The following is a 25468-nucleotide window of genomic DNA, read 5'->3' as shown; positions in this document are numbered from 1 at the left end:
AAAGCTAAACTTGTAGTGAAATGTATTTGAACTATAATTTCTCTTAAAGAGATCACTTTCATGCTTTGCCTTATTTATTTATATGAAGTTAATAATATATATATATGATATCATTTTCAGTTAAAAGATAAAGACATAGAGTGAATTACATTTCCACGAAGTAAAAGCTTCATTTATATATAATATAAATATATAGATATAGAGTGTTGAATGCGTTAAGCTGCACTTCTAAATTCATAAGACAAGATGGATAGAACCTCCTAATTGGTACATTTATACAGTGGTACGATTCCTCCTAGGTACGTAACCTCCAAATTCTTACATAGTTACTCCCCTTTGAGACATGATCGTCATTAACCCTGCTAAAAATATATCGTTTAACAGTTTGTCTAATAACAGGTAAAAAAAACGTTTAATATTTATAGATTTTGTTTCATTTGATATAAGCCTTTGAATAAAAGCATATTGAATTTTTTTTATATTTCTATGAGTTTATCTACAAACATCATGATTGATTTTTTCACGAATTCTAATCCTAGCTAAACGCCGTTTTCGGTACTTTCTGTTCATAGCTTTTGGAAATTCACCAAAATCACAAAATGGTGTATTGAATAACGATCTGTGTGTTTATAGCCTTTTTGATTGAAATGAAATAAAATATATATTTCTGTATAATCAAAATTTATAATTGAATGAATTATTCCATGCAAAAAAATACAAAATTCAGTTGTACTGAACTAAAATAACTTGATAACATGTATCTTGAAGATTAAATGAAGTTGACCTTTTATCACTCTTTTGAAAGTTTCCATTAGTGGATTTTAGTTAATGGTTTACGTATGCCATAAAAAACTTTCTATTAGTGACGTCGCTTTGAGTGACAGTGGGTTAGGGGTGTCATCGATTGAATCAATATCGGTGTATCAACGATCTTTGTTATCCGATTCGATATCGATTCCATTTTTAGCTCAACTATTCGATAAGAATAAGTAGAGCTATTGCAGTCACCCGAGCTTCGGCGTCGGCGTAACCACTTATGTTAAAGTTTTTGTAATAGTTCAAATATTTTCAAAGTCCATAGACATATGGCTTTGAAACTTTGCACACTTGTTCACCATCATGACCCCAACCTGTAGACAGGAGGAGGTAACTCTATCAAGCATTTTGACAGAATTATGCCCCTTTTTCGACTTAGAATTTACGTTAAAGTTTTTGTAATAGTTCAAATATTTTCAAAGTCCATTGACATATGGCTTTGAAACTTTGCACACTTGTTCAACATCATGACCCCAACCTGTAAACAGGAGGAGGTAACTCTATCAAGCATTTTGACAGAATTATGCCCCTTTTTCGACTTAGAATTTACGTTAACGTTTTTGTAAAAGTTTAAATATTTTCAAAGTCCATTGACATATGGCTTTGAAACTTTGCACACTTGTTCACCATCATGAACCCAACCTGTAAACAGGAAGAGGTAACTCTATCAAGCATTTTGACAGAATTATGCCCCTTTTTCGACTTAGAATTTACGTTAAAGTTTTTGTAATAGTTCAAATATTTTCAAAGTCCATTGACATATGGCTTTGAAACTTTGCACACTTGTTCACCAATATGACTCCAACCTGTAAACAGGAGGAGGTAACTCTATCAAGCATTTTGACAGAATTATGCCCCTTTTTCGACTTAGAATTTACGTTAAAGTTTTTGTAATAGTTCAAATATTTTCAAAGTCCATTGACATATGGCTTTGAAACTTTACACACTTGTTCACCATCATGACCCCAACCTGGAAACAGGAGAAGGTAACTCTATCAAGCATTTTGACAGAATTATGCCCCTTTTTCGACTTAGAATTTACATAACAGTTTTTGTAATAGTTCAAATATTTTCAAAGTCCATTGACATATGGCTTTGAAACTTTGCACACTTGTTCACCATCATGACCCCAACCTGTAAACAGGAGGAGGTAACTATCAAGCACTAAGAATAGTGGAGCGTTGCTGTCCTACCGACAGCTCTTGTTTAAATATCGGATATCGAATGCACATATAATTTCTAGCTAAAGAGACTTCAGCGAACAGGTTTTATAGAATGAACAGACCCTATTTACTGTCGCAAAAACATCAAAAATAAAAGCGACATATAAAGTTATGAATGCCAGAAAATAATTTTTTTTTCTAAAAATGAAAACGGAAATCAATGCCAAAGGTTACCTCCCAGTGTCCTCTAACAAATGCTGCCTAAATTTCGTTGCAAGTCTGCTAAGTGGATGTATAGACCCCCTCAATTCAGATTTTAAAAAAGGGAAAATGGCAAGAAAATTTGTCAGTGTTTTTTTGTAAAAATTATGATTTGACAAAATGTTAAACTTTAATAATTATTCAAACACTTTAATTTGCCAATTAACCCGGCGTAATTGGAACGGCAAGGACAAGATTTAGCATGATCAGTAACAACAACAACTAAAGTACCAAAATGGAAAAGGCTTTAAACTTTATAGTTACTATAAAGTTTCATTTATAGCTATATATGATAAAAAAGAAACAAATTGTTCAGTTTTCATAGTTTATCAATATCTTTTTTTGCATTTGTCTTAATATAAACTGCTTTTTGTCAGTGTCCTTAGCAGACTTCCCGAAAGTTGAAAAAAAACTGTCAGACATAGGGTTGGACACGCGGTTCCCGTATATGTCCTATACTGATTAGTAAACTTCGTAAATAACCAGTATATACCGTTTCGTAAAATACTGGTACGGGGTTTGATACTTTTGTTAATTTTGTAAAAAAATAATTTAATAGTCAACAATTCAAAAAAAAATAAGAAAGATTTTTAAATAAAAACAGCCTACAAACACGTAAAACAAAACTATGAACAACTATTATCATGCGGCGAGTACGGCTTTCGGGGCAAAGTTGAAGTTTGTGAAACGCCGGCGATATTTTTGTAAAAGTATTGTGCCACTTACGTTCAAGATAATGATATTTTTTGTACTCAGATGGAAAATATGATTATTTAAACTGATTTTGGTAAAAGTTTGTAAGTTTTAAATGTCAAAGAAACAACGAGAAAACAATTCAAATACTTGAGTAATCATCGGAACATCGCACACAGTCCCTTTCCAAACACATTGCACGCAGCTTTTGCCGTAATGACAATGTAAATCCAACATATGACAATTGTTAATTCAAACAATGCTTTTAAAAATAATTAAATCCTTTTTTCAGTTTAAGTTTCTAAACACTCATAATTAATACATATTTAATGTTTTTCCAGGTTCTTTTCTTCCATTACCACATGTACAAGTCCACACGTGAATTACGATTTGAACATAAATGAGACCGAAATATTCCAACAAAATATGCCTCCTTTTGTCTTTGGTGTAAACACTGAACTATTATTAAACATGAATACATTTTCGTAACAAAAGAATGCTGACAGAACTTCAGTCAAAATTGTGAATGTCAGCGGCTCTTTGATGGTGATAGAGTAACAACATCAAAGGGAGGCATATTCTTTTGAATAGCCTATTATGCACCCTGTCAAAAGGTCAACTTGTGTGTATTACACATTTAGATCTGTGATACTTTAAACAACTGAAACATATTTCATATAGTGTTTTGTAGGATTTTTTGCAAAATGTTGGCTAGTATTTTTTGCGTATTTGAAAGGCAGTAGGGAAATTTATGCAATTTGGGGGAAAATATTTTTTTTCCCTTGTAGAAAGATGTTCACGGTGTATGCTTTTAAAAAATAAAAGATTTTAAAAAATTTTAAAAAGGAAATTAATTTTAAATAAATACCAAACCCTTTATTTTTTTGTAAAGAAATGGGTATTTGTTTAAAATGCTTCTAAAAGGACAAATATTGGTTAACATAAAAATTTGTAAAAAAAGTCTTTTTGGGGAACAGTCTGATCGGGTGATTACTTTGTTTTTCCCAAATTTCTAATTTAAATTACGGGTGGAAAAAAATTTTTTGTGCTTTTAAAAAGTAAAACCCAGACTGGAAACCCTAAGTAAACTTTGAAAAAAAACTTAATGACTTTTCTTTAAATTTTAATTCCCAAATTGAAAAGTAAGCCAGCCAATCCAGTGATTTCATTTATTACAGTAAACAATAATGTGATTTAAAAAAGAATATCAGCATCAGAATAAAATTTCTACACAGTAATAATAATAGCTGTAAGAAAATAAAAGATAACCAACTGTCTTAAATTCTTTCAGATGTAGAGATATCAAGATTAAAACAATAATTTGTAGACTTCTCAGCTGCAGACTGCTGTCCTGCATAAGATATTTTGCTGTGTTTAAATTATGTCATGTTCTTTTGATGAAAAAGTAAAAGTATTTTACAATTAACAGTAAACACAAAACAACAAAACATGGAACTTGAGAAAAGTATACTTTACAGCATGAAATTTCAGAAAGACCAGTAATGTAACATAATTATTTTCTAGCACTATAATTATGTTGTATCTCTTCAGTTCTTATACTTTCAGCAAAGGGTTTGATGTGGTATTGTAAAAGTATCAGTATCGATAAAAATACCTGTATCGTTTCGTCAGTACCGGTATCGGTATCGGACTGTTTCATGAAGAACGATATCCAACCCTAGTCAGACATTCGGTCTGACAAACCATGAAAATCTGTCGGACCGAAACGAAATCTGTCGGACCAAATAAAATTGATCAAAATCAAAGAATGACTTGTGTTTGTATTTCTAAATCACTTTTTGTTTTTATTTTTTTCGCAGTAAAATCGGCACATTCCTTAAAGCGCATTTTCATCTCCTCCCTATCATACACCAACGATTCACTGTCTTGCTTCTATTTTTCATTGAATTTTGTCTCAGGTCTATTCTTTTTATCCTTTTACTGCTGTTTTGCCTCAGTGTTCCTCTGACATAGATTTTTTATTTTTCCGAGTATTGGCACCTTTAGCGACGCCATTTTGTATACATGCGGCTTGGATAAAAGCCGGACAGTCGGACTGGTCCGGAATAAAAACTCGTCGGACCTGATCAAAATTTATCGGACATGTCCGTTGGCCAGATGTATTTCAGGAAGTCTGCCTTAGGAAACATTTAAAAAGACTTGAAAGCTAAAATTTAGCCTGGCAATCGATATACTGCTGTATCGCCGATAATTCATTACCAATATATCGATACAAAAATCCTTATCGATGACTAGTGATGTTCCGATTGTCGCAAGTTGCCGATAATCAGTTACTGTTATGTAAAGCGACAATAATCGATTCACATATATTTGTTCCGCGACATCGTCGAAAATGTTTAAAGTATCAAAGGGAATTAATTCTGACGTAAATTTTCTTTTAGGAACACCTCGCCGATCGCAAAAAATTATCTCAGCGTCTATTTGGAGTTAAATAGGATCAATACGTGATGTAAACAATAGATATATAATGTGATGTGAATGTTATTATTTGTCATCCATTGGAAAATTAAATCTATATGTATTTCTTAAAATTATAACTAACTATATAGGATTAAAACTGTAAAATGTTTCTTCCCTATTTCTTTTTAACGCGACTTTAATCGAAAAGTTATCGATTATGTCCCATCCGATTGAACCGATGATCGATTGGGACAAATTTCATCCGATTTCCATCACTATCGATGACACCTCTACAGTGGGTATATCATTTGTGGTAAACATTTTTGCCTTTTTTCATCTCAAAAAGTCTTAGTTCATTATAACTGTAATTGGTTGACAAGTAGATCACATGTTTAGATTCCACCCCTTCCTATTTGTTTTATTCGTATACCTAATTGTACAGTAATGGATTAATATAATGTTCTGAATGTTTGAATATTTGCTTGATGGTGAATATTAAACTACCCCTTATACTGCAATGATTATTGTACAGAACTATTTTGATTGAGTTTGTTGATGAGACAAATCGTCTTAGTTGTATAAAATAAAAGAATGTGTTGGTATGAATGTGATACATTATGGTCTCAGTTAACCAAATTATAACATATCGAGGTAAAAATTTCCCTTGTTCTTTCTTTTAAATGAAAACTTAAACTTTTACGCAGAAAATTACTGTATTTATTATTAGCAGATCCCATTTAAATTGTTTACAAGTAATTTCCTCAGAGCTAAATCTATAACGTACCTCAAAACGGTGTTAAACTAGATTTTTGAAATGGTCAATACATGTAGTTTAAAACCGGACAATATGAAGAACATGTATATGATGAGTTGACCTACAACCCCCCCCCCCGGCGTCCTTGTTGTGATTTCAGATTAAAGTTTTGGTGCAAAACAATACATTTAACTTTATTTTTTTTTTTTCAATTCTTAAGATATCTACTTCAAACTCTAAATATGTGTCACATCTAAGACAAGTGACAAGGTTCATAACTGTAAAAGCAATACTTTCAGAATTACCTCCCCTTGAACCTAGAATTTTCCTTAAACAATATTATTTTAGCTCATTCTATTCAATAACTTTAGACTGGAGATTCCAAAAGTCATATTTTTCGTAAGTTTGAACCAATCGTGATTTTCTTGAGCCAGTTTAATAATTTTGGAGCCAATTTACTCATTGGCTCCTGCCAGCGCGAGCCCTGGATAAGAATGAGTTGAGATATCCTAGTCATCCAAGCACCTACATGGCATAACAAGTTATGTTCAAGTTTGTGTATCAAGTCAAATATTTTCAAAGTCCATTGATAAATATTGATAAACTCATTTAATGAAATTCTCTAGTTTTTTTTTTCTGGCTATAACTGTGTTAATTATCAATGGATTAACTTCATATTTAGATACAACATCTTTTAGGTCAGTAACTTCATGTATATTGTTATTTAACTCAAATTGACATTGAATGTAAAATTATTTCCTTTTTCACTTAATTAATATTGTGGTATAATTAACGTAACGATTAATCAATGAATTATTTTCATACTAGAACAAAACAACCTTTTGGAGAAGACCTTCTTAAAAAGTTAAATTTATCTTCACATTTAGCTTTAGATGACAGTCAAAGTATTGAATTTTGGTTAAGTTGTCACAATTTTGCTTATTATGTACAGATTTGATTCATGCGTGAACAGAACAACACTTACATCTTACATGTGACCAAACAGACATGTGGAATATTTATGATATGACAGTGACCTTAAAATGACCTTGACCATCAATTGTAAAATTTTGATTATATTTTTCTTAACTCTATCATTAATTTTTTTTCTTTAAATTATTTTTTAAGATTTTTATAAACTTTTGATTAGTTTGCTTTTTAAAGAAGTAAACAAGTCAAGTGTTGTCCCTACCCGAGGGTGGCTCTTGTTTGCAATATTGACATGTTTTGTCAGTTATTCTGTCAGTCATTTACTGGATAAAAATATCATTCTATTATTCTTTGATTAAGTGGCAGAGATAAATCTGTATTATGTTAGTTGATGATGGATCTATATGATCCAGTTGAAAAGTAGCGAACAAAATGCGATTAAGATAAATTTTCCTTACATATCAGACAAGAGTTTCTAACTATTTGAACATGTGCTAGGCTACACATATTGTACACTGAGTTTGGAGCAGACTTGGATATTTTGCAATCTACCCCATGGAAACTGTTTTAAGTGTTACAGAGAATATGTTGTGTTCCCCCCCCCCCCCATAAGGTACCAAAAGCCGAATATTCCTATCAGTAGCAACACAGAGTATTTGGTCCTTTTTCTTGAATGTTACATATAAACCATGTTTCAGATAGGAACATTTCTATTTCCATATTTTTATCAGAGTAGCTTTTGATCTAAGAATGCGATATTCAAAAATAAAAGGGGTTACAGTGGCGTCATTTTTAGTGAAAATATATAAAATGTGGTTGTTTATTATACATTAGAAAATCCTGTCTTATAATATGCAAGCACTAAATAACTTTTCTGCGCAACTAAAATGCCTAACCATTTTGCTGCATAATATAATACAGTCGACTCTCGCTATCTCGAAGTCATCGGGACCGTCTAAAAATATCGAGATAACAAAATGTCTGGATAAATATATTAGGGTTTGAATAAGGCAGAAACTGAATTTTACAAAAGACATGTGCAAACATTATGTCAAATAAACTATGATATCCCTTTGTCTTGTTTTCATAGGCCTAGTCAATATTTAACAAAGTAACATAAGCGGATGTTTACCAGCGGACATACAGGCGTCTGTGATAAAAACACATAGTTAGGTTTACTCATTAATACACCAATATAGTGAAAACATTGTTTTCAGGGTGGTTGATCCGAATATCCTCACTGGTTATCAATCGGGTCATCCTCGATATTGTTCGATCGCTGAATTGGATTTGCTGGTGATGTTGTGAAACAATATTGCAACGAAAGCGTTTCTATACTTTCACTATTTCATTTACATTTAATGTCATAATGAATTGATACAGTGTTCGAATATTTATAAAGAACGTAAAATTCACTCATTTTAGACATAAGTCAACCAACACTCTAAATAGATAATTTTTTTTATAAAAACAGCTTTAAACTTGTTACAAACATAGTCATCATTATGACACAGACGAAAGAAAATTATAAGTTGAGATAAAGGAAGGATATTAGTGTGTAAATAAATGTTGGGGCTGAAATTTAAATTTTACATCGAGATACTGAAATTTTCGAAATAAAAATATCGATATAAAGAAATATTTCCAATATAGATAAAGAAGTAAGAAAATCAGGACTTTCATAATTTCATCGAGATAACGAAATATCGAGAAAAGCGATGTCGAGATAACGATAGTTGACTCAGTACTCTTGCACACCTGCAACTTGTGCTGACTTAACTACTTGACCTGATAGCCAGATATCCCTGTCAGTTATGGCAGACAATGCTTTTTAGCTCGACTTTTCTATGAAAAGGGGAGCTATCCTACTCGCCCCGGCGTCGGCGTCGGCGTCACACCTTGGTTAAGTTTTTCGTACCACCCCACTTTATTTCAGAAGTATTACAAGTATGGCTTTGAAACTTACCATACTTGTTCACCATCATAACCTCCATCTACAGACAAGAGTACATAACTCTGTCAAGGTTTTTGACAGAATTATGGCCCTTTTTTGACTTAGAAAGTGTATTGAGCTTGGTTAAGTTTTTTGTACCACCTCACTTTATTTCAAAACCATTGGAGGTATTGCTTTGAAACTGACCATACTTGTTTACCATCACGACCTTCATCAACAGACAAGAGGACATAACTCTGTCAAGGTTTTTGACAGAATTATGCCCCTTTTTGACTTAGAAAATACATTGAATATGGGTAAAATCCACTTATTGCCTTAACCCTTTGAGATATTGCTTTGAAACTTTAATGCTATTTCACATCATTACCCCCATCTGTACGCAAGAGAAGGTAACTCTGTCAAGGATTTGTTTTAAAAATTAAGGCCTTTTATCGACTTAGAATCTTGGTTAAGTTTTTTAGTACCAGTCCACTTTTTGACTGAACTGTTTGAGATATTAATTTGAAAGTTGGAATACTTGTTTACAATCATGATTCCCAAACATGTCCAGGAGAAGGTAATTCTGTCAAAGATTTTATTTGAATTATGGCCCTTAACTGTCAATGTTTTGTATTATAGGCAAGCACTAAAAAACTTAAAAAATCTAAAAAAATTCATTCCTATCCACTTGTTCACTTTACCATAAATTATGTCATAATAAAATAATTCTTCACTAAATATCTTAATGCTCATGGCCATTGTTCACTTTAAAAATACAGAGATTCTTGTATTGCCTTTTACTGCAAAAACTTTTTTTATTGGCAAGCAATAAAAAAGTCGAGCGCGCTGTCTTACGGACAGCTCTTGTTTATGATGTTATACTTACTATGGAAAGAAATGACTTTCTCCTTATAACTACGCAAGTAATTTGAAAAAATTTCTAAATAGCAGAAATGAGGTCATCTCATCATATATCAGCAAAAAGTTTAGAATAAGCGTCGTTAGTTAATTATTTCATTATTATTACGATTTAAGTTTTACAGTTCCACATGCATTTACTTAGTAAGATGAATATTATATTCCAATATCAGTACATTGTACAATGAAAGCAAACTTTAAGATGTTAAAATTTGTATAATGTGAATATTACAAGTGAAATATGTGATGATTTCTTTAATTCCAGGTCTTACTTCCAGCAAGGAAATAAAAGCTGACAAGATGGACAGTAATCTAAATAAAGACACACTTTGTGAGAAGATATCATCTGAATTGCAAAAAAGTGGTGTTCAAAGCAATAAGATGCTCAGTCTGTGTAAAATGACACATAGTTGTTATATTTGTGATAAAACATTTACTCGACAAAGTTCTCTGAAAACACATATGACAATACATACTGGCGAGAAGAATCATGTATGTAAAATTTGTGATAAAGCATTTTCTCGAAAAAATTCTCTGAAAACACATATGACAAAACATACTGGCGAGAAGAATCATATATGTAACATATGTGATAAAGCATTTTCACAACGAATTAATTTGGTCAGACATATGACAATACATACTGGAGAGAAAATACATGAATGTAAAATATGTGATAAAACATTTTCTCTTCAAGGTAATTTGATCACACATATGCGAATACACACTGGTGAGAAGAATCATAAGTGTGAAATATGTGACAAAACATTTTCTCAACGAAGTTCTTTGATCAGGCATATGACAATACACTATGATAGGAAGAATCATATATGTAAAATATGTGACAAAACTTTTTTTCATCAAAGTAATTTGTTCACGCATATGACAATACATACTGGCGAGAAAAAACATGAATGTAAAATATGTGATAAATCATTTGTTCATCAAAGTAATTTGATCAGGCATTTGAAAATACACAATGACGAGAAGAATCATTTATGTGACGAATGTGGTAAAGCATTTTCTCAACGAAATAATTTGATCAGGCATATGACAATACATACTGGTGAGAATACACACTGTTGAGAAGAAACGGCCTCTGTGGTCGAGGGGTTATAGTCCATGACTTCTAATCAAGTTACCTCTCTGGCGTGGATTCGATCCCGGGGAGATGCTTTGGATGTTTAGCATGGAGGAAGGTAGTCTAGTACTGGTGTAACTGATCTCCATGAACAAAGGTAAGGAAACTACCTGCCTATTTGACTGAAATACTGTTGGGAAAAGGCGTAAAATGAAACAAACAAACAAAAGTTGAGAAGAATCAAAGATGTGACATGTGATAAAACATTTCCTAATCGAATCAATTTGATCACACATATCAAAATACACACTGGCAAGAAGAACCATATAATTTATGTTAAATATGTGACAAAACTTTTTCTTATCGAAGTAATTTGTTCGGGCATATGACAAAACATACTGGCGGGAAAAATCATGAATGTAAAATATGTGATAAAACATTTTCTCATCGAAGTAAATTTGATCACACATATGACAGTACACACCGGCAAGAAGAATCATTAATGTAAAATATGTGAGAAAGCATTTTTCTCAACGACAATATCTTATCAAACATACGACAACATATACTAGTAAGAACAATCATAAATGTAACATTATGTGGTAAAACATTTTCTCAACAAAGTAATTTGATCAAGCATACGACACAAGCACACATGAAAATACACATTGGCGAGAAGGATCATCTATAAAGAATTTTCTCAATGAGTTCATCTTATCAGCCATATGACAATACACACTGGCGAGATAAAAAATCATAATTGTAAGGTATGTGATAAAACATTTTCTTAATAAAGTTCACTGATGAAACACATGACTATTTATACAGACAAAAATTCCATGAGTGTGTTTGCGTTTGTTTACCCTCGCAACCAGTAAGAAACCGTATGGGTGAGCAGAAAAAAACAACATAAGTGTGATGTGTGTGATAAAGAATTTTCTACACAATGCACCCTTATGAGACATATCAAACTAAAAGATATTGGATCAAAGCTGGTAACTTACATGTATATTTGATGCTCAGTATGTTAAGTACCTGCAACACCAACAGTTTAACAGATCTGGAACCTGTCGACTCCGATTTCCGGATGTTTTTTTTCTTCAATTTTTGTTCTTACTTTAATCTAAAATTAACCTCTTGGATCTATTGCACTTATGTTGGGGCTTGTGTCACACTTTGATCAGGTTAAAACCACAAATTACACACTTATTTGATATAATAGTAGATCTTTATCCTGAAGTTTGATAGCTCTAACATTAATGTAGACAGAATTATGGCTGTTTTTGAACTTTTACATTATAAAGGCAATTGTTTTATTATAATTAAAGCACTGAGAATTGTCAAGGACGCTGCCCGTCTGTCAGCTTTTGTTTGATAATAAAACTCTGTTTGCTATCATTATTGATGTACAGTTCAAAATTGCAGACTTGACATGTCTAGGGCACAAATCATTTTTGTAAGATTTAAGATTTATTTTTGCATATCAGACAGGATTATCTACCATTTACACCAGTGCTTGAAAACTCTGTGTTACACCTCCTATGTAAGACAAGTTGCATGCTTTTAATTGCCGTGTGCCTTTTATGAATGAATTGCAGTCTTAGGATGACTTCCTTTTACCGTCATGAATATACACTACTTAAGAAAAAGTGCATAATCAGTTTTCATAATTTCTGTTCTGGAAATAATTGATGTGTAATATGCAAGAAAAAGAATCAAACACTGGCTGTCCCTGTACGAAAAATCAGCATGGCTTTTATGAAAAACAGGACCGATTCAGGCCTGTTTTGAACCAGAATTGGCAAAATCAGGGTGAAATAGACATGGACCCTGAATTTTCAATAAATCTCACATGGGAATTCAAGTATTTTCTACCCCGACACCGTCTTCATTTTGGTAAAAGTCAGGGTGGAGGCAGGAATATTTGCACTTTGAAAATATTTTGGCACAGATTTTACTGACTTTGAGAAATATAAGCAAAATCTACCCAGATATTTCAAAGTTAGAAAATTTTCTAGAACCAGTTTCAATAAGTCTTTAAAGTTCTTCATTTCCAGCCTGATTTTTCTGACTTAGAGTTATTAGAAATGAAAATTGCAATACACTAATTATACATTTTACATTGCTGTTCAGACAAAATTAAATTTTAAAGTCAGAAGAAAAATATTTTATAATGTCTATTTCTAGAAAGTATCACTTGATTTATGGTAAACTCCATTTAACAAAAAATCTTTTCAGTTACTGATTTTTTTAAAATCAATATGTAGATTAATTTGAGATTATTTAGATTAACATGATTTATTTTTATCTATGAAATTGATAATTGTTATCAGTAATTGATTGTATCAATATTTAACTTATGGCAAACAATTTTTTTATTTCATGCATAATTTGGTCAGCAATAAGTAATGTTCAAGATTTTTAGTTTTTATCCACCATCTCACAATCTGCACAGAATCTCACATGTCTAAGGTCAGCTTTCAGTTTATATAAACAAATAACCTTCAAGTGGAACTTTGTACAGTATTTCAAAATACTTTATGTTAAACTGGGCTATCTGGCAGATGAAAATACAGAAGTTACCACAGATTGACCGACAGCAGTTTAAAATCCAGAGCAAATATCACACCCTGAAAATTGTTTCCAGCATGGTCATTTTCTTTTGAAAGATTGGAGGCTTAAGTTGTGATTTTGTTTCAAATAAATCAACTTACACTTATATATATTAATATATAAATGAGTTTTGATAATTATATAGATAATGAGATTTAAGAATTCAGCTGCCCCAGCTATAAAGAACTTTCTTGGAAAATTTATTGTGAAACTTTAAAATATATATAACATGGAGCATAATAGATGTGTTAAACCTCGTTATTCGTTTTGAAAAAAATGGAGGGAAATTAGCAGCCACTTGTGACAGATAAATGGTAAGTTATAATTTAATTACAGTTCTTAATATTTTTAATTTTTCATAAAATAATGAATTTTGCAAGCCAAGTATTCTGAAAAGACCTTAAATAAATTTCCAGGAAACCTGTTTTAAAATATGGAGGGAAAATAGAAATCATTCTTAATTTTTCTAAATAAACTATACATTTTGATCATTCCATTTTAGAAAAAAAAACTCTTAAGTCTTAAAATGAAATAAAAATTATAATAAAATAAATTTTCTTCTTTCAAAATTTAGGTTGAAGCCAAATATTTCAGTAACACGTGACAAGAGAATGAAAAGAAGAAAATGGTGTAGTTGGAACAAAAGAATACAATAGAAGAAATATTACTGGTAATTTTTATTTTCTTTATTTTCTATCAAAATTACTTTCAATTTTAATTATCAAAAGTATTCATCCCTGCAAATTTTATAGAATTAATGACTTCATAAAGTCAGTACATAATTTATAATGTCTATAATGCTGTAACTTCTTTAAAATAATTTCATCAATCATTTGTTCTTTTGATTTTTTGATTGCAATTAATGCAATATATATCTCTAAAACTACATTGTATGGACACATTTCTCTATATTAAGGTGTTACATTTTCTTTTAGATTAATATATAAATTGAAAGTTGTCTATAGCATATTCCTACACTGCTTTCATATGTTTACAGATTGTGCAGTCCAGATACTAGTGGAATTATGTAATACAGCTGACAGTTATCAAGTGGAATTATCAAACAAGAATGACTTTTGAAATGTATTTAATTGTATAAAAATCAAATACAGATAAGTGAAACAAAATTCTGAATTAATTATTATTTTGTCAAATGTCATGGATGAAAATTTATAAGGAAATAGCCACCACTGAATTGTGAAGATGATCAATTCAGCGCTATTTTCATCAAATTAATTTGTTTGTTTCTTATGAGCTACTTGTGATCACCTATTATTCTATTTTACATAATGCTCAGAATATGATGAAATTTATTTAAGAATATTTTCTTGGACTGGTTCTAAGAAGAACAGGAATCTGGGTGGATTTTTATTTTAATTTCAGGGTGGGATCTGCAAAATTTTAGGGCGGGATAATAGCAGGAGGAAAAAAGTCTGGCCTGACTTTTTAAACAGAAATCAGGGTGAATTATGGCTCATTTAAATATTTCAAATTTATCCCACCCTGAAATTGCTCTCAATTTAACTAGAAGTAAATCTATTTTTAGAAATCTGTGTCAGTGAAAATTCTGCCCTGGATTTCCATTTCAGGGTGGTATTTTTTCTGGCTCATTTAAATATTTCGTTGAAACCACCCTGAAAACACTATATATTGTATACTAAAAAATCTAAAAATAGATTTCTGTCTTCTCTATAGTCAACTGAATAGCTTAAAAAACCTGGCTGGGAATAAATGTCTTATCCCATGTCAAATCAGGGTGTAGTCAGGGTAGGCATTTTCGTACAGGACAGAACAGATGGAAATATCTAGCTCTCGGGTAAGTGTTTAGTGTAAACTGGGCAGAGCCTCATTACCGTAGTAAACAGTTACCCTAGAGCTAGATATATCGGTCAGTACCGGCAGCCAGTGTAAGATTCTTATATATTTATTGTTTCAAAATTTATTGAAAAATATGGTATTTCAGTGACCCTTAATGATGACGAGAGGGCTTGTTCCCAGTTAACTTTGTAACAGCAGACCTGTCAGTGGAACCAGAAGAACGTATGTATAATGTTTATATATCATCAAGTTGTCTCAGTATGCCACCTGTTACAAGTTCAAACTGCTATGAAACTATGAAAAAGTATCTAATACTGTTCAAACTAGGCACAAATGTTGACTAGACCATAACCTCTGTAATGGCATACTCAGTCTTAAATTAACTTTTACCATGGCAATGAAAGAACATCTCAAAATTGCCAAAAATCATTATTTTGCAATGATTTTTCCATCAAAAACTGATTTCAAAATGATGCAACTTCTCAATGATTGAGATAGAGTCAAAGGCTTTTCGGTGTTGGTTACATGTTATTGTATGTTTGAGGCCATTTTTAGCTTCTCAAAAGTGAAAAATTCTTTTGGAGAGGGGATGGCGCTGAAAAAGTAATCATTTTTTAAACACCATTTCTCAAACGAAAAGTGTTTAGGGTCTAAATGGGATAATTTTTTCACTATTTGAGGCCCCAAAAGAAGAAAGGAGAAGGGCTCGAAAAGATGTCTATATGAATTAATGGGTTAAAGACCATGTCGAGGAAGATGATTTTTTGATACATGCATGTATGTGTCAGAGGAAACTATCCTGGATGAGGAGCTTATATCTTAAATTATACACAAAGAGATTTTTCCACTAGAATAAATCAAGGGACCAATATGATATTGACCATTTTTGTGTGACTTGAAGACACCTGATATAATAGTGTTAGCAAAGTTATATTACACATAATATTCTAGCTTAAATGTTAATCTTAGTACATATGTATTTTATATATATATTCTATATATTTGTATAGCAAAACGAAAGGTAGAGTTTAGTGAAGAAGTTCAAGTAAAGATGATAAAGGCACCAGAACAGCTGGAAATTGATGAGGTAAGAATGGCTAAAATAGAGATACCATAGCTCAGTCATTTTGACAATGCATTATTGTTAAAAACGAACCTCAAGTTTACCCCTTGTGGCTGAGGTGCTGCCTTTAAGGGTTGAGACATCAGAATTACACCAACTGTATATCCATGCGTGATCATAAGAGGTGACAAAATTGATTCAAATTACTGGATTCTCTTAGCTCCAGCAGATGGGGGTCACCAGGTTTTGACCTCTAGTGTTGCTTTAAGTTTGTAACACCTGAGGGTAGCCAAAATCATCTTTCCTGTTTTCAGCGTGTTAAATATCCCTTAAAACAAAACAAAACAAACAAGCATTATATTCTGATTGATTTTCGATCCCAGTTTTTTGATTATAAGAGATCATGTTTCTAAGTTCATCAAAAATGTTAGTACATGTATCATAACTTGTAACTTTACATACAATTATTAATTTTCATAATCCATCTTTAAGTCCATCTTGAAAAAAAAATTGTCATTATTTCAGTCAAAGATAGATGAAATGTGGCAGCAGATACAGAATACTGACCTCACTGGAGAGACCTGACCGGATACCATGGAAATGTTAAGTTAGAAGGTATTGATTTTATAAATTGAGCATCCGCGCAGTCTGATCAGGATCCATGCTGTTCGCTATCAGTTTCTCTAGTTGTAATAGAGTTGGTAAGCGAACAGCATGGATCCTGATCAGACTGCGCGGATGCGCAGGCTGGTCCGGATCCATGCTGGTCGCAAACGCACTATGTTGGTTTTGTCGTGACGCGGCTCAATTGTTGTTTTTTAAAACTTTGAAGTATATGTGATATTTGACTAGGTCTATTACTATGGAAAAGTTACTATTTGAAGTTATTGGTAGACTTCTTTTTGAAATAATAATTGTATTTCATCATGGAAATGTATATGATCAGAATTTATTGATTCTGTACTTGTCTGTGAAATATAAATGATATAACACTGCTGCAGGAAGATATACACATGGTGTTGGTAACAAAAATAAATGCTTCGATTTTATTTGACATAGTACTTCAGTAATAATAAGAAGTGAAATATAAATGATGAATCTTTAAGTATTAGTAAAATTTCAATGGTGTTTTAAAGGCGCTTTATGCCTCAGAAACTCATACTTTTTTAATTCTTTGGAACTGTCAAATATTTGTTTAATAATGTTTTGATAATGCATTTAATGCATGTTAGATGTTATATAACTTAGGAAAGTAGCGCTGAGCATGTATTAATGTGTTGTAAAGGTAGCAAAATGTAAACAAAGTAGCATTTTGACTTCCATATTTCCATAAAAATACTGATTCACTAATGATTATAATTATACCAATTGCCAACAAAGAAAAGTAACAAAGATAGTTCATGACTATATCTTATGAGTATTCTTGTGGAAACTGTAACAAGATACCAAAAATAAAAGTTTTTGAGGAATAAGATTGATAGCATTTCTGAGGCATAATTGGCCTTTCATGTAAGTATCAATTCTGCGTAGAGATTTAAAGGACCTTATTTAAATTGTTGAACATGTTCTGGTTTTTATCAGCATCCAAGCTCAGTTGGATTTGTGCCATCCAGTATGCAGGAAATACTCTTTCAACTTTGTTTTGTTTTCTAGAACAATGTAACGCAATGGGTCCACTGATAGATGCACAACTGGAAAAGATTGTATGTCTTTATATTGCATATAATACCCTACAAGTCAATCCTAACATTGATGTTTCCATGCTTTGGGCAGTGCAATGGTTGATAGTTGGGCAAATGATTAGGGATCTTACCTTGTGTGTTTACATCAGTATTGCCATGGAAGTTTGATTGCTTTGTTTTGGCATCTAAATATATGTTAATTTCTCATTGCATGGGGGTATTTAACTATAATAATCGTCTAATAGTCTCTGCATGACAGGCCATTAAGCCATTTACCATGAGTTTAAGAAAATCCAGAATTCAAATATCGCTGCCTACCCTCAACTGGGACAATAATTTAATTGTTCTGTCAAATCAAATATATTGATAGTACAAGGAGCAATATTCAAGTTAAAGCAACAATGTTAAACTTAAATGGGGACTTTCTAGCTTTACTAGTGGTGAAATACCTCAGATGCCCTTTCATGCATTATTTTAGGCTTGAGAACCACTGACCCTTTTTGTGCTTGTTGGATAATTTCCTCAGGTGAAAATTTTGGACAGGATTCGAACAAATAGTAATGAGAGGCAGGTAATTTGAAGTCTTTAACCTTAAACACTTGTTTTTATTAGACATCCTTTCAATTTAAGAACTATTCTTTAATTCTGTTTTTTTAATGTTTAAAATAATTTGCAGGAGACATGCTGAGTAATGTGGAATTCACACCAAGGTGTTAGAAGCGTTGCGGATGTACGATAACTTAATGAAGGAGACACCGATGCCATATGCTTACACACAGTCAAAGTCAGGATATAACCCTGCTTCAAGCATGACGATGCCCCCCTGGATCTGTGCCACAGGTTGGTATTTATATTGGTTTATTCCTACTATATTGTCTATATACAAAGGAAATAAATGCCAGAATATCAAGTATGGATTGGTTATTATCGATATAGAAATAGTCTTCGTCCGTCCGTCCTTCCCTCAGACATTTTTGTCCGGAGCATATCTCAAAAAGTATTTGAGGTGTCAACTTGAAACTTCATAGGTGGATAGGTCATATTGAGGAGGAGTGCATTGCACAAGAATGATAACTCTACCTTGCATAAGTTTTGAGTTATAGCCCTTTGTTATGTTTCTAACTTTACCTTTGCCTAGAGCATAACTCAATAAGCCTTTGAGATATCAACATGAAACTTCATAGGTGGATACATCTCACTCAAGAGGTATGCAGTGCACAAGAATGATAACTCTACCCTTCATAGTTTTTGAGTTATTGCCCTTTGTTATTTTTATATGCCCGAAAGGGCATATTATGTTATACCCCCTGGCGTCTGTCCGTCCGTCCATCTGTTAGCAATTTGGTTTCCGGAGCATAACTTAAGTTCCATTTGACCCACAATGTTCAAACTTCATAGGATGATTGTCCATATTGGGTAGAAGATCCCTATTGATTTTTGGGTCAAAAGGTCAAAGGTCAAGGTCACTATTACCTTGATACTGAAAACAGTTTCCGTCTGTTAGCAATTTGTCCGTTAGCAATGTGGTTTCAGGAGCATAACTTAAGTTTCGTTTGGCCCACAATGTTCAAACTTCATTGGATGATTGTCCATATTGGGTAGAAGACCCCTATTGATTTTGGGGTCAAAAGGTCAAAGGTCAAGGTCACTATTACCTTTATACTGAAAACAGTTTCCGTCCGTTAGCAATTTGTCTGTTAGCAATTTGGTTTCCGGAGCATAACTTAAGTTCCATTTGGCCCACAATGTTCAAACTTCATAGGATGATTGTCCATATTTGGTAGAAGACCCCTATTGATTTTGGGGTCAAAAGGTTAAAGGTCAAGGTCACTATTTCCTTAAAACTGAAAACAGTTTGCGGAGCAGAACTTAAGTTCCATTTGACCCACAATGTTCAAACTTCATAGGATGATTTTCCATATTGGGTAGAAGACCCCTATTGATTTTGGGGTCAAAAGGTCAAAGGTCAAGGTCACTATTACCTTGATACTGAAAACAGTTTCCGTCCGTTAGCAATTTGTCTGTTAGCAATTTGGTTTCCGGAGCATAACTTAAGTTTCATTTGGCCCACAATGTTCAAACTTCATAGGATGATTGTCCATATTGGGTAGAAGACCCCTATTGATTTTAGGGTCAAAAGGTCAAAGGTCAAGGTCACTATTACCTTAAAACTGAAAACAGTTTGCGGAGCAGAACTTAAGTTCCATTTGACCCACAATGTTCAAACTTCATAGGATGATTTTCCATATTGGGTAGAAGACCCCCCTTTTGATTTTTTGGGTCAAAAGGTCAAAGGTCAAGGTCACTATTACCTTGATACTGAAAACAGTTTCCGTCCGTTAGCAATTTGTCCGTTAGCAATTTGGTTTCCGGAGCATAACTTAAGTTTCATTTGGCCCACAATGTTCAAACTTCATAGGATGATTGTCCATATTGGGTAGAAGACCCCTATTGATTTTAGGGTCAAAAGGTCAAAGGTCAAGGTCACTATTTCCTTAAAACTGAAAACAGTTTGCGGAGCAGAACTTAAGTTCCATTTGACCCACAATGTTCAAACTTCATAGGATGATTTTCCATATTGGGTAGAAGACCCCTATTGATTTTTGGGTCAAAAGGTCAAAGGTCAAGGTCACTATTACCTTGATACTGAAAACAGTTCCGTCCGTTAGCAATTTGTCCGTTAGCAATTTGGTTTCCGGAGCATAACTTAAGTTTCATTTGGCCCACAATCTTCAAACTTCATAGGATGATTGTCCATATTGGGTAGAAGACCCCCTATTGATTTTAGGGTCAAAAGGTCAAAGGTCAAGGTCACTATTACCTTAAAACTGAAAACAGTTTCCAGAGCATAACTTAAGTTCCATATGACCCACAATGTTCAAACTTCATAGGATGATTGTCAATATTGGGTAGAAGATCTCTATTGATTTTTGGGTCAAAAGGTTAAAGGCCAAGGTCACTGTTACCTTGATACTGAAAACAGTTTCTGTCCGTTAGCAATTTGTCTGTTAGCAGTTTGGTTTCCGGAGCATAACTTAAGTTCCATTTCGCCCACAATGTTCAAACTTCATAGGATGATTGTCCATATTGGGTAGAAGACCCCTAGTGATTTTGGGGTCAAAAGGTCAAAGGTCAAGGTCACTATTACCTTAAAACTGAAACAGCTTCCGGAGCATAACTTAAGTTCCATTTGACCCACAATGATCAAACTTCATAGGATGATTGTCCATATTAGGTAGAAGACCCCTATTGATTTTGGGGTCACAAGTGAAAGGTCAAGGTCACTATTACCTCGATACTTAAAACAGTTTCCGGAGCATAACTTAAGTTCCATTTGGCCCACAATATTCAAACTTCATAGGATGATTGTCCATATTGGGTAGAAGACCCCTATTGATTTTGGGGTCAAAAGGTCTAAGGTCAAAGTCACTATCACCTTAAAATTGAAAACAGTTTTTGGAGCATAACTAAAGTTCCATTTGGCCCACAATATTCAAACTCCTTAGGATGATTGTCCATATAAGGTAGAAGACCAAGGTCACAAGGTCAAAGGTTAAGGTCATTATTAATAACTTAAGTATTAATCAAACTACATCTGTAAAATTTAATAGGATGAACAGCTAATTCCCATGTCTTACAAATGCTTCATCCTTACTAAAAAAAAACACTTTCGGGCATATAATGCTCTGCCTAGCGGTGCTCTTGTTCATACTTTTTGTCCAGAGCTTATCTCAAAAAGTGTTAGAGATATCAACTTGAAACTTCATAGGTGGATAGATCTCCTTGAGGAGGAATGCTGAGCACAAGAATGATAGCCTACCCTGCATTATTTTTCAGTTATTGCCCTTTGTTATTTTCAGCCATCAGTATTCACATAGGTTTCAATAGCTTTTATCACTCCAGCCATAAGTTTTCATCAACAAAAGACCTCTTAAAATTGAATTAATTTTGCTCTACTACATAATTTTATATATTCTTCCAATGAGCGAACACATCGGCGGGGGATGGCCATGATAACATGGCTCTTGTTGGATCTCTGATCAATAGTTTGATTTGTTGTGATGTTGTCTTTTAAAGTAATTCACATAACTAAGTCACATAAAACAATTTTACTGATTTTATTCATACATGTATTTAGTTTCATTTTAAAATCTATAAAGCTATTATTTACAGAGATTTTTGTTAGAAAAACCATAGTTATAAGAATAATAAACATGATCATACAGTTTTTGAAAAGTTCATAACTCAGAGTTAATATTTAAAGAGCTAAATCACTTCTTACTGTCATGCGCTGAGAATAGTTCAATGGACAGCTCTTGTTTGAAACAAACAGTTTATATTAAAGGTATGTTAAGGTTTAAACAAGAAATGATGGTATAATTATTTTGATGCACATTTTATTTCAGCAATTCAATGGCACCCAATACATGCCATCAGCAGCCATGAGTCAAATGCCACAAATGACCCAAGGTCAAGGTCCAATGGTACTAGGTCAAATTGGACCGATAGCACAGATGCGACAAATGTCTCAAGATCAGGTCAGATGATTCCAGGTCAAGGTCAACCTCAGACATACACAACAGCCTCTAGTCAAAACTATAATAATAGGTAGTAATTAGTCATTATTATAACTTCTATTCTCTGTTTGTGATACAATTTGACTATTTTGATACATAAACTTCTGTAACTATGCCTTATAATAGGAAAACGTTAATGTGATTTAAGTATGTATGCCTCAGAATTTTTAACTGATATATTTATCTGTTATGAAAGTTAAGTTATTTTTCAGAGGTGAAAACTTATTATTAGTAGATATACAGAATCAAATGTAGTTACAAATTTGTTGTCTTGCCCATGTTTGTTGTCTTAATCTAGTTTAAATGTTCCATCGGATAATAAATTTTTAGCAAGGTTTAGCAAAGGTAACACTTGTTACCCTTATCAGCTGACAAGGAAAGACAGGAAACAATGTTTGAAATTGATACAAATATTTGTGAGTATTTCTCATCTTTCTGTATGTTACATTATATAATTTACCTAGGGGCTAAGACTTAATACATGTAGCATAGTTGAGGATAACTCTATATGATCAAATATTCTTTCCTGTGAAATGTGTGTAGGAATTGCAGATTGAAGGCTGATAGTTCTTCCAAGAAACTTGCCATTTATGTATTGCAGACAAACCCTCTTTTGACATTATGAATTGTAATTACTAATTTTACCTTTATTTTCAGTGCACACAATTTACCAGGTCAGGAGCCTGTTATAATGCAGTTAAATCACAACCCCAACAACCACACCCACAGCAAAATGTAGTTCCACCGCAACAGAGTATTCCTACTCATAATGTGAACGTAGTTCCGTCACATTCACAATATGGATAAGCAATGGGACCAATGAATTCTGGTAAATATATGGTACCCAGTTCAAGTGACTTTGTACCAACAGCCTATATGCCAACAGCAATTATTGTGAACATATATGAACAGATTCTTGGAAAAATAAGTGATTTTTAAATGAGCCGCGTCATGACAAAACCAACGTAATGAGTTTGCGACCAGCATGGATCCAGACTAACTAGCCTGCGCATCTGCGCAGTCTGATCAGGATCCATGCTGTTTGCTTACAGACCCTATAACAAGTAGAGAATCTGATAACGAACAGCATGGATCCTGATCAGACTGCACGGATGCGCAGGCTGGCCTGGATCCATGCTGGTTTCAAACCCACTATGTTGGTTTTGTCATGACACGGCTCATTTATTGTTAAGGAAATGTGTTATTCAACATATGATAAGGTTGTGTTCAGTATAATTATGAAAGTAGTGTAAACAATTTCGGGTGCTTGTTTTAGTTATTTTAAAATAACCCATGTCACCATTATAGTCAGGCCAGCTTGCTCATTCATATATAGTCTTATAATGTCAATATTTTTAAAGGAACTCCACTGAGGTCAAAAGCCTAAAATAAAAAAAAATGAAATTTTTTTATAGATCAACTGGGAAACTCAAAGCAGAGAATATGCAAAAAGATGATAGAAAAATATCAAACAAATTTAACTGAAAATGGATAGTTTGTACCATTGTTAGCTCTTTATGAGTTATAAGTGTTTAAAGGCTTTTCTTTTTTGTGTCATTTCCCTTAATAAAAAATTAAAAATGTTTATTTTAGAAAAATGGAGAAAGTGAATGATCTAAATTTTTGCATGTTATTTTTTATCCATAACTTCATCTCATTGTACACAAATTAGATAAATAACTATTCAGTCCTGCCATGTGAAGAAACCTCAGTGGAGTAGTCCCTTTAAGTATCAAAGATGTACAAGTAAAATGGTTTCCTGCGGTGAACATTTTAATGATATAAAAATATTTTATTTAACTATTTTCAACATTATTTGGGGGGGGGGGGGGGGGGGGGGATAAATAAACGTTTGTAACAGGAACATAGTTGACCATAATCGAACAATATAGAAGAAGGTCTTTGGAAACTGTATGTGACCATTGAAGACCGGAAAAGGTCAAACATAAAACAATTATTTCTTTTTAAGAAAATGATTACATAGGCCTACCATTTTATGAATAATTCCGACCAAAAAAGAATAAAGTAAACGCACAAGTTTACACAGAAAACAACTCTATTATGACAGATGCCACTACGAATATTTTAATTTTGTAGATTTTCAGTATAAACAATTTATTGTTTGTAAAATTTGAGATATATATTGAAGAAACATTGATAATTTTCAAAGACATTGCTCATGTTTTTCCACCTTAAAGGTAAAATAATTATAGAAAGTTAGAAATATCACGTAATAGATTTTTGTTTTCAATTAGGTGTAATTCGGACTAATTCCCTACATGTAAATCGGTAACGTACTGGCAAACGGTATTTAGCTGGGTTTTCGAAAAGGTCAATTAACCAATCATATACGGTTTACAAATCACATGCTCCTCCATGTACCGAAAACAGGTCACATGCTCCTCCATGCCTCAAAAGTTAAACGCATACCAATACCCTGCGGTCTCCAGACCGCAGGGAATGTCACCATAGAGAAAGAATACCTATCCTAATTTAGTGATATAATGCTTTTGAGAAGGGATGGAAATTTGAATGTTTAAAAACGGGTCCTTAAAAACATTTTTTTCTCAAATTTGTATAATTTATTATTATGTAACTTCTAATATACATGTATAATGTATTGGTATATATTTGGATATTATATCTGTAAAATAAGAAATAATTATGTAAATGAACTAGGAAGGAAGTTTTTCACTATAATAGTAAGTAATTTTTTTTTTTTTAAAGTTTAATAAATGTATAAAT

General features: G+C 32.7%; 1 protein-coding gene and 1 long non-coding RNA gene across 3 annotated transcripts; both read left to right on the top strand.

Moving 5' to 3' along the window:
- The first annotated feature begins 343 nt into the window (after positions 1-343).
- Positions 344-17070, top strand: LOC132723807 (uncharacterized). Of its 2 annotated transcripts, XR_009624789.1 has the most exons (5): positions 344-399; positions 10155-11737; positions 15547-15623; positions 16412-16488; positions 16990-17070. It is a non-coding gene; the product is annotated as an uncharacterized LOC132723807 (long non-coding RNA). The 2 variants fall into 2 exon arrangements; XR_009624790.1 differs by lacking the exon at positions 16412-16488.
- Positions 17071-18790: 1720 nt separating this feature from the next.
- LOC132723815 (uncharacterized) lies at positions 18791-23678 on the top strand. Its single transcript, XM_060708599.1, has 3 exons — positions 18791-18986; positions 22553-22754; positions 23381-23678. Exons 1-3 carry the CDS (start codon positions 18875-18877, stop codon positions 23460-23462), a joined length of 396 nt encoding a protein of 131 aa, XP_060564582.1. The 5' UTR covers positions 18791-18874; the 3' UTR covers positions 23463-23678.
- Positions 23679-25468: the final 1790 nt, after the last annotated feature.

This window comes from Ruditapes philippinarum, unplaced genomic scaffold (assembly GCF_026571515.1).
Source record: "Ruditapes philippinarum isolate M1 unplaced genomic scaffold, ASM2657151v2 ctg8621_1_1_1_1, whole genome shotgun sequence".
In the NCBI taxonomy this organism is placed as follows: Eukaryota; Metazoa; Mollusca; class Bivalvia; order Venerida; family Veneridae; genus Ruditapes; species Ruditapes philippinarum.
This window is presented reverse-complemented; position numbering and strand designations above follow the sequence as displayed.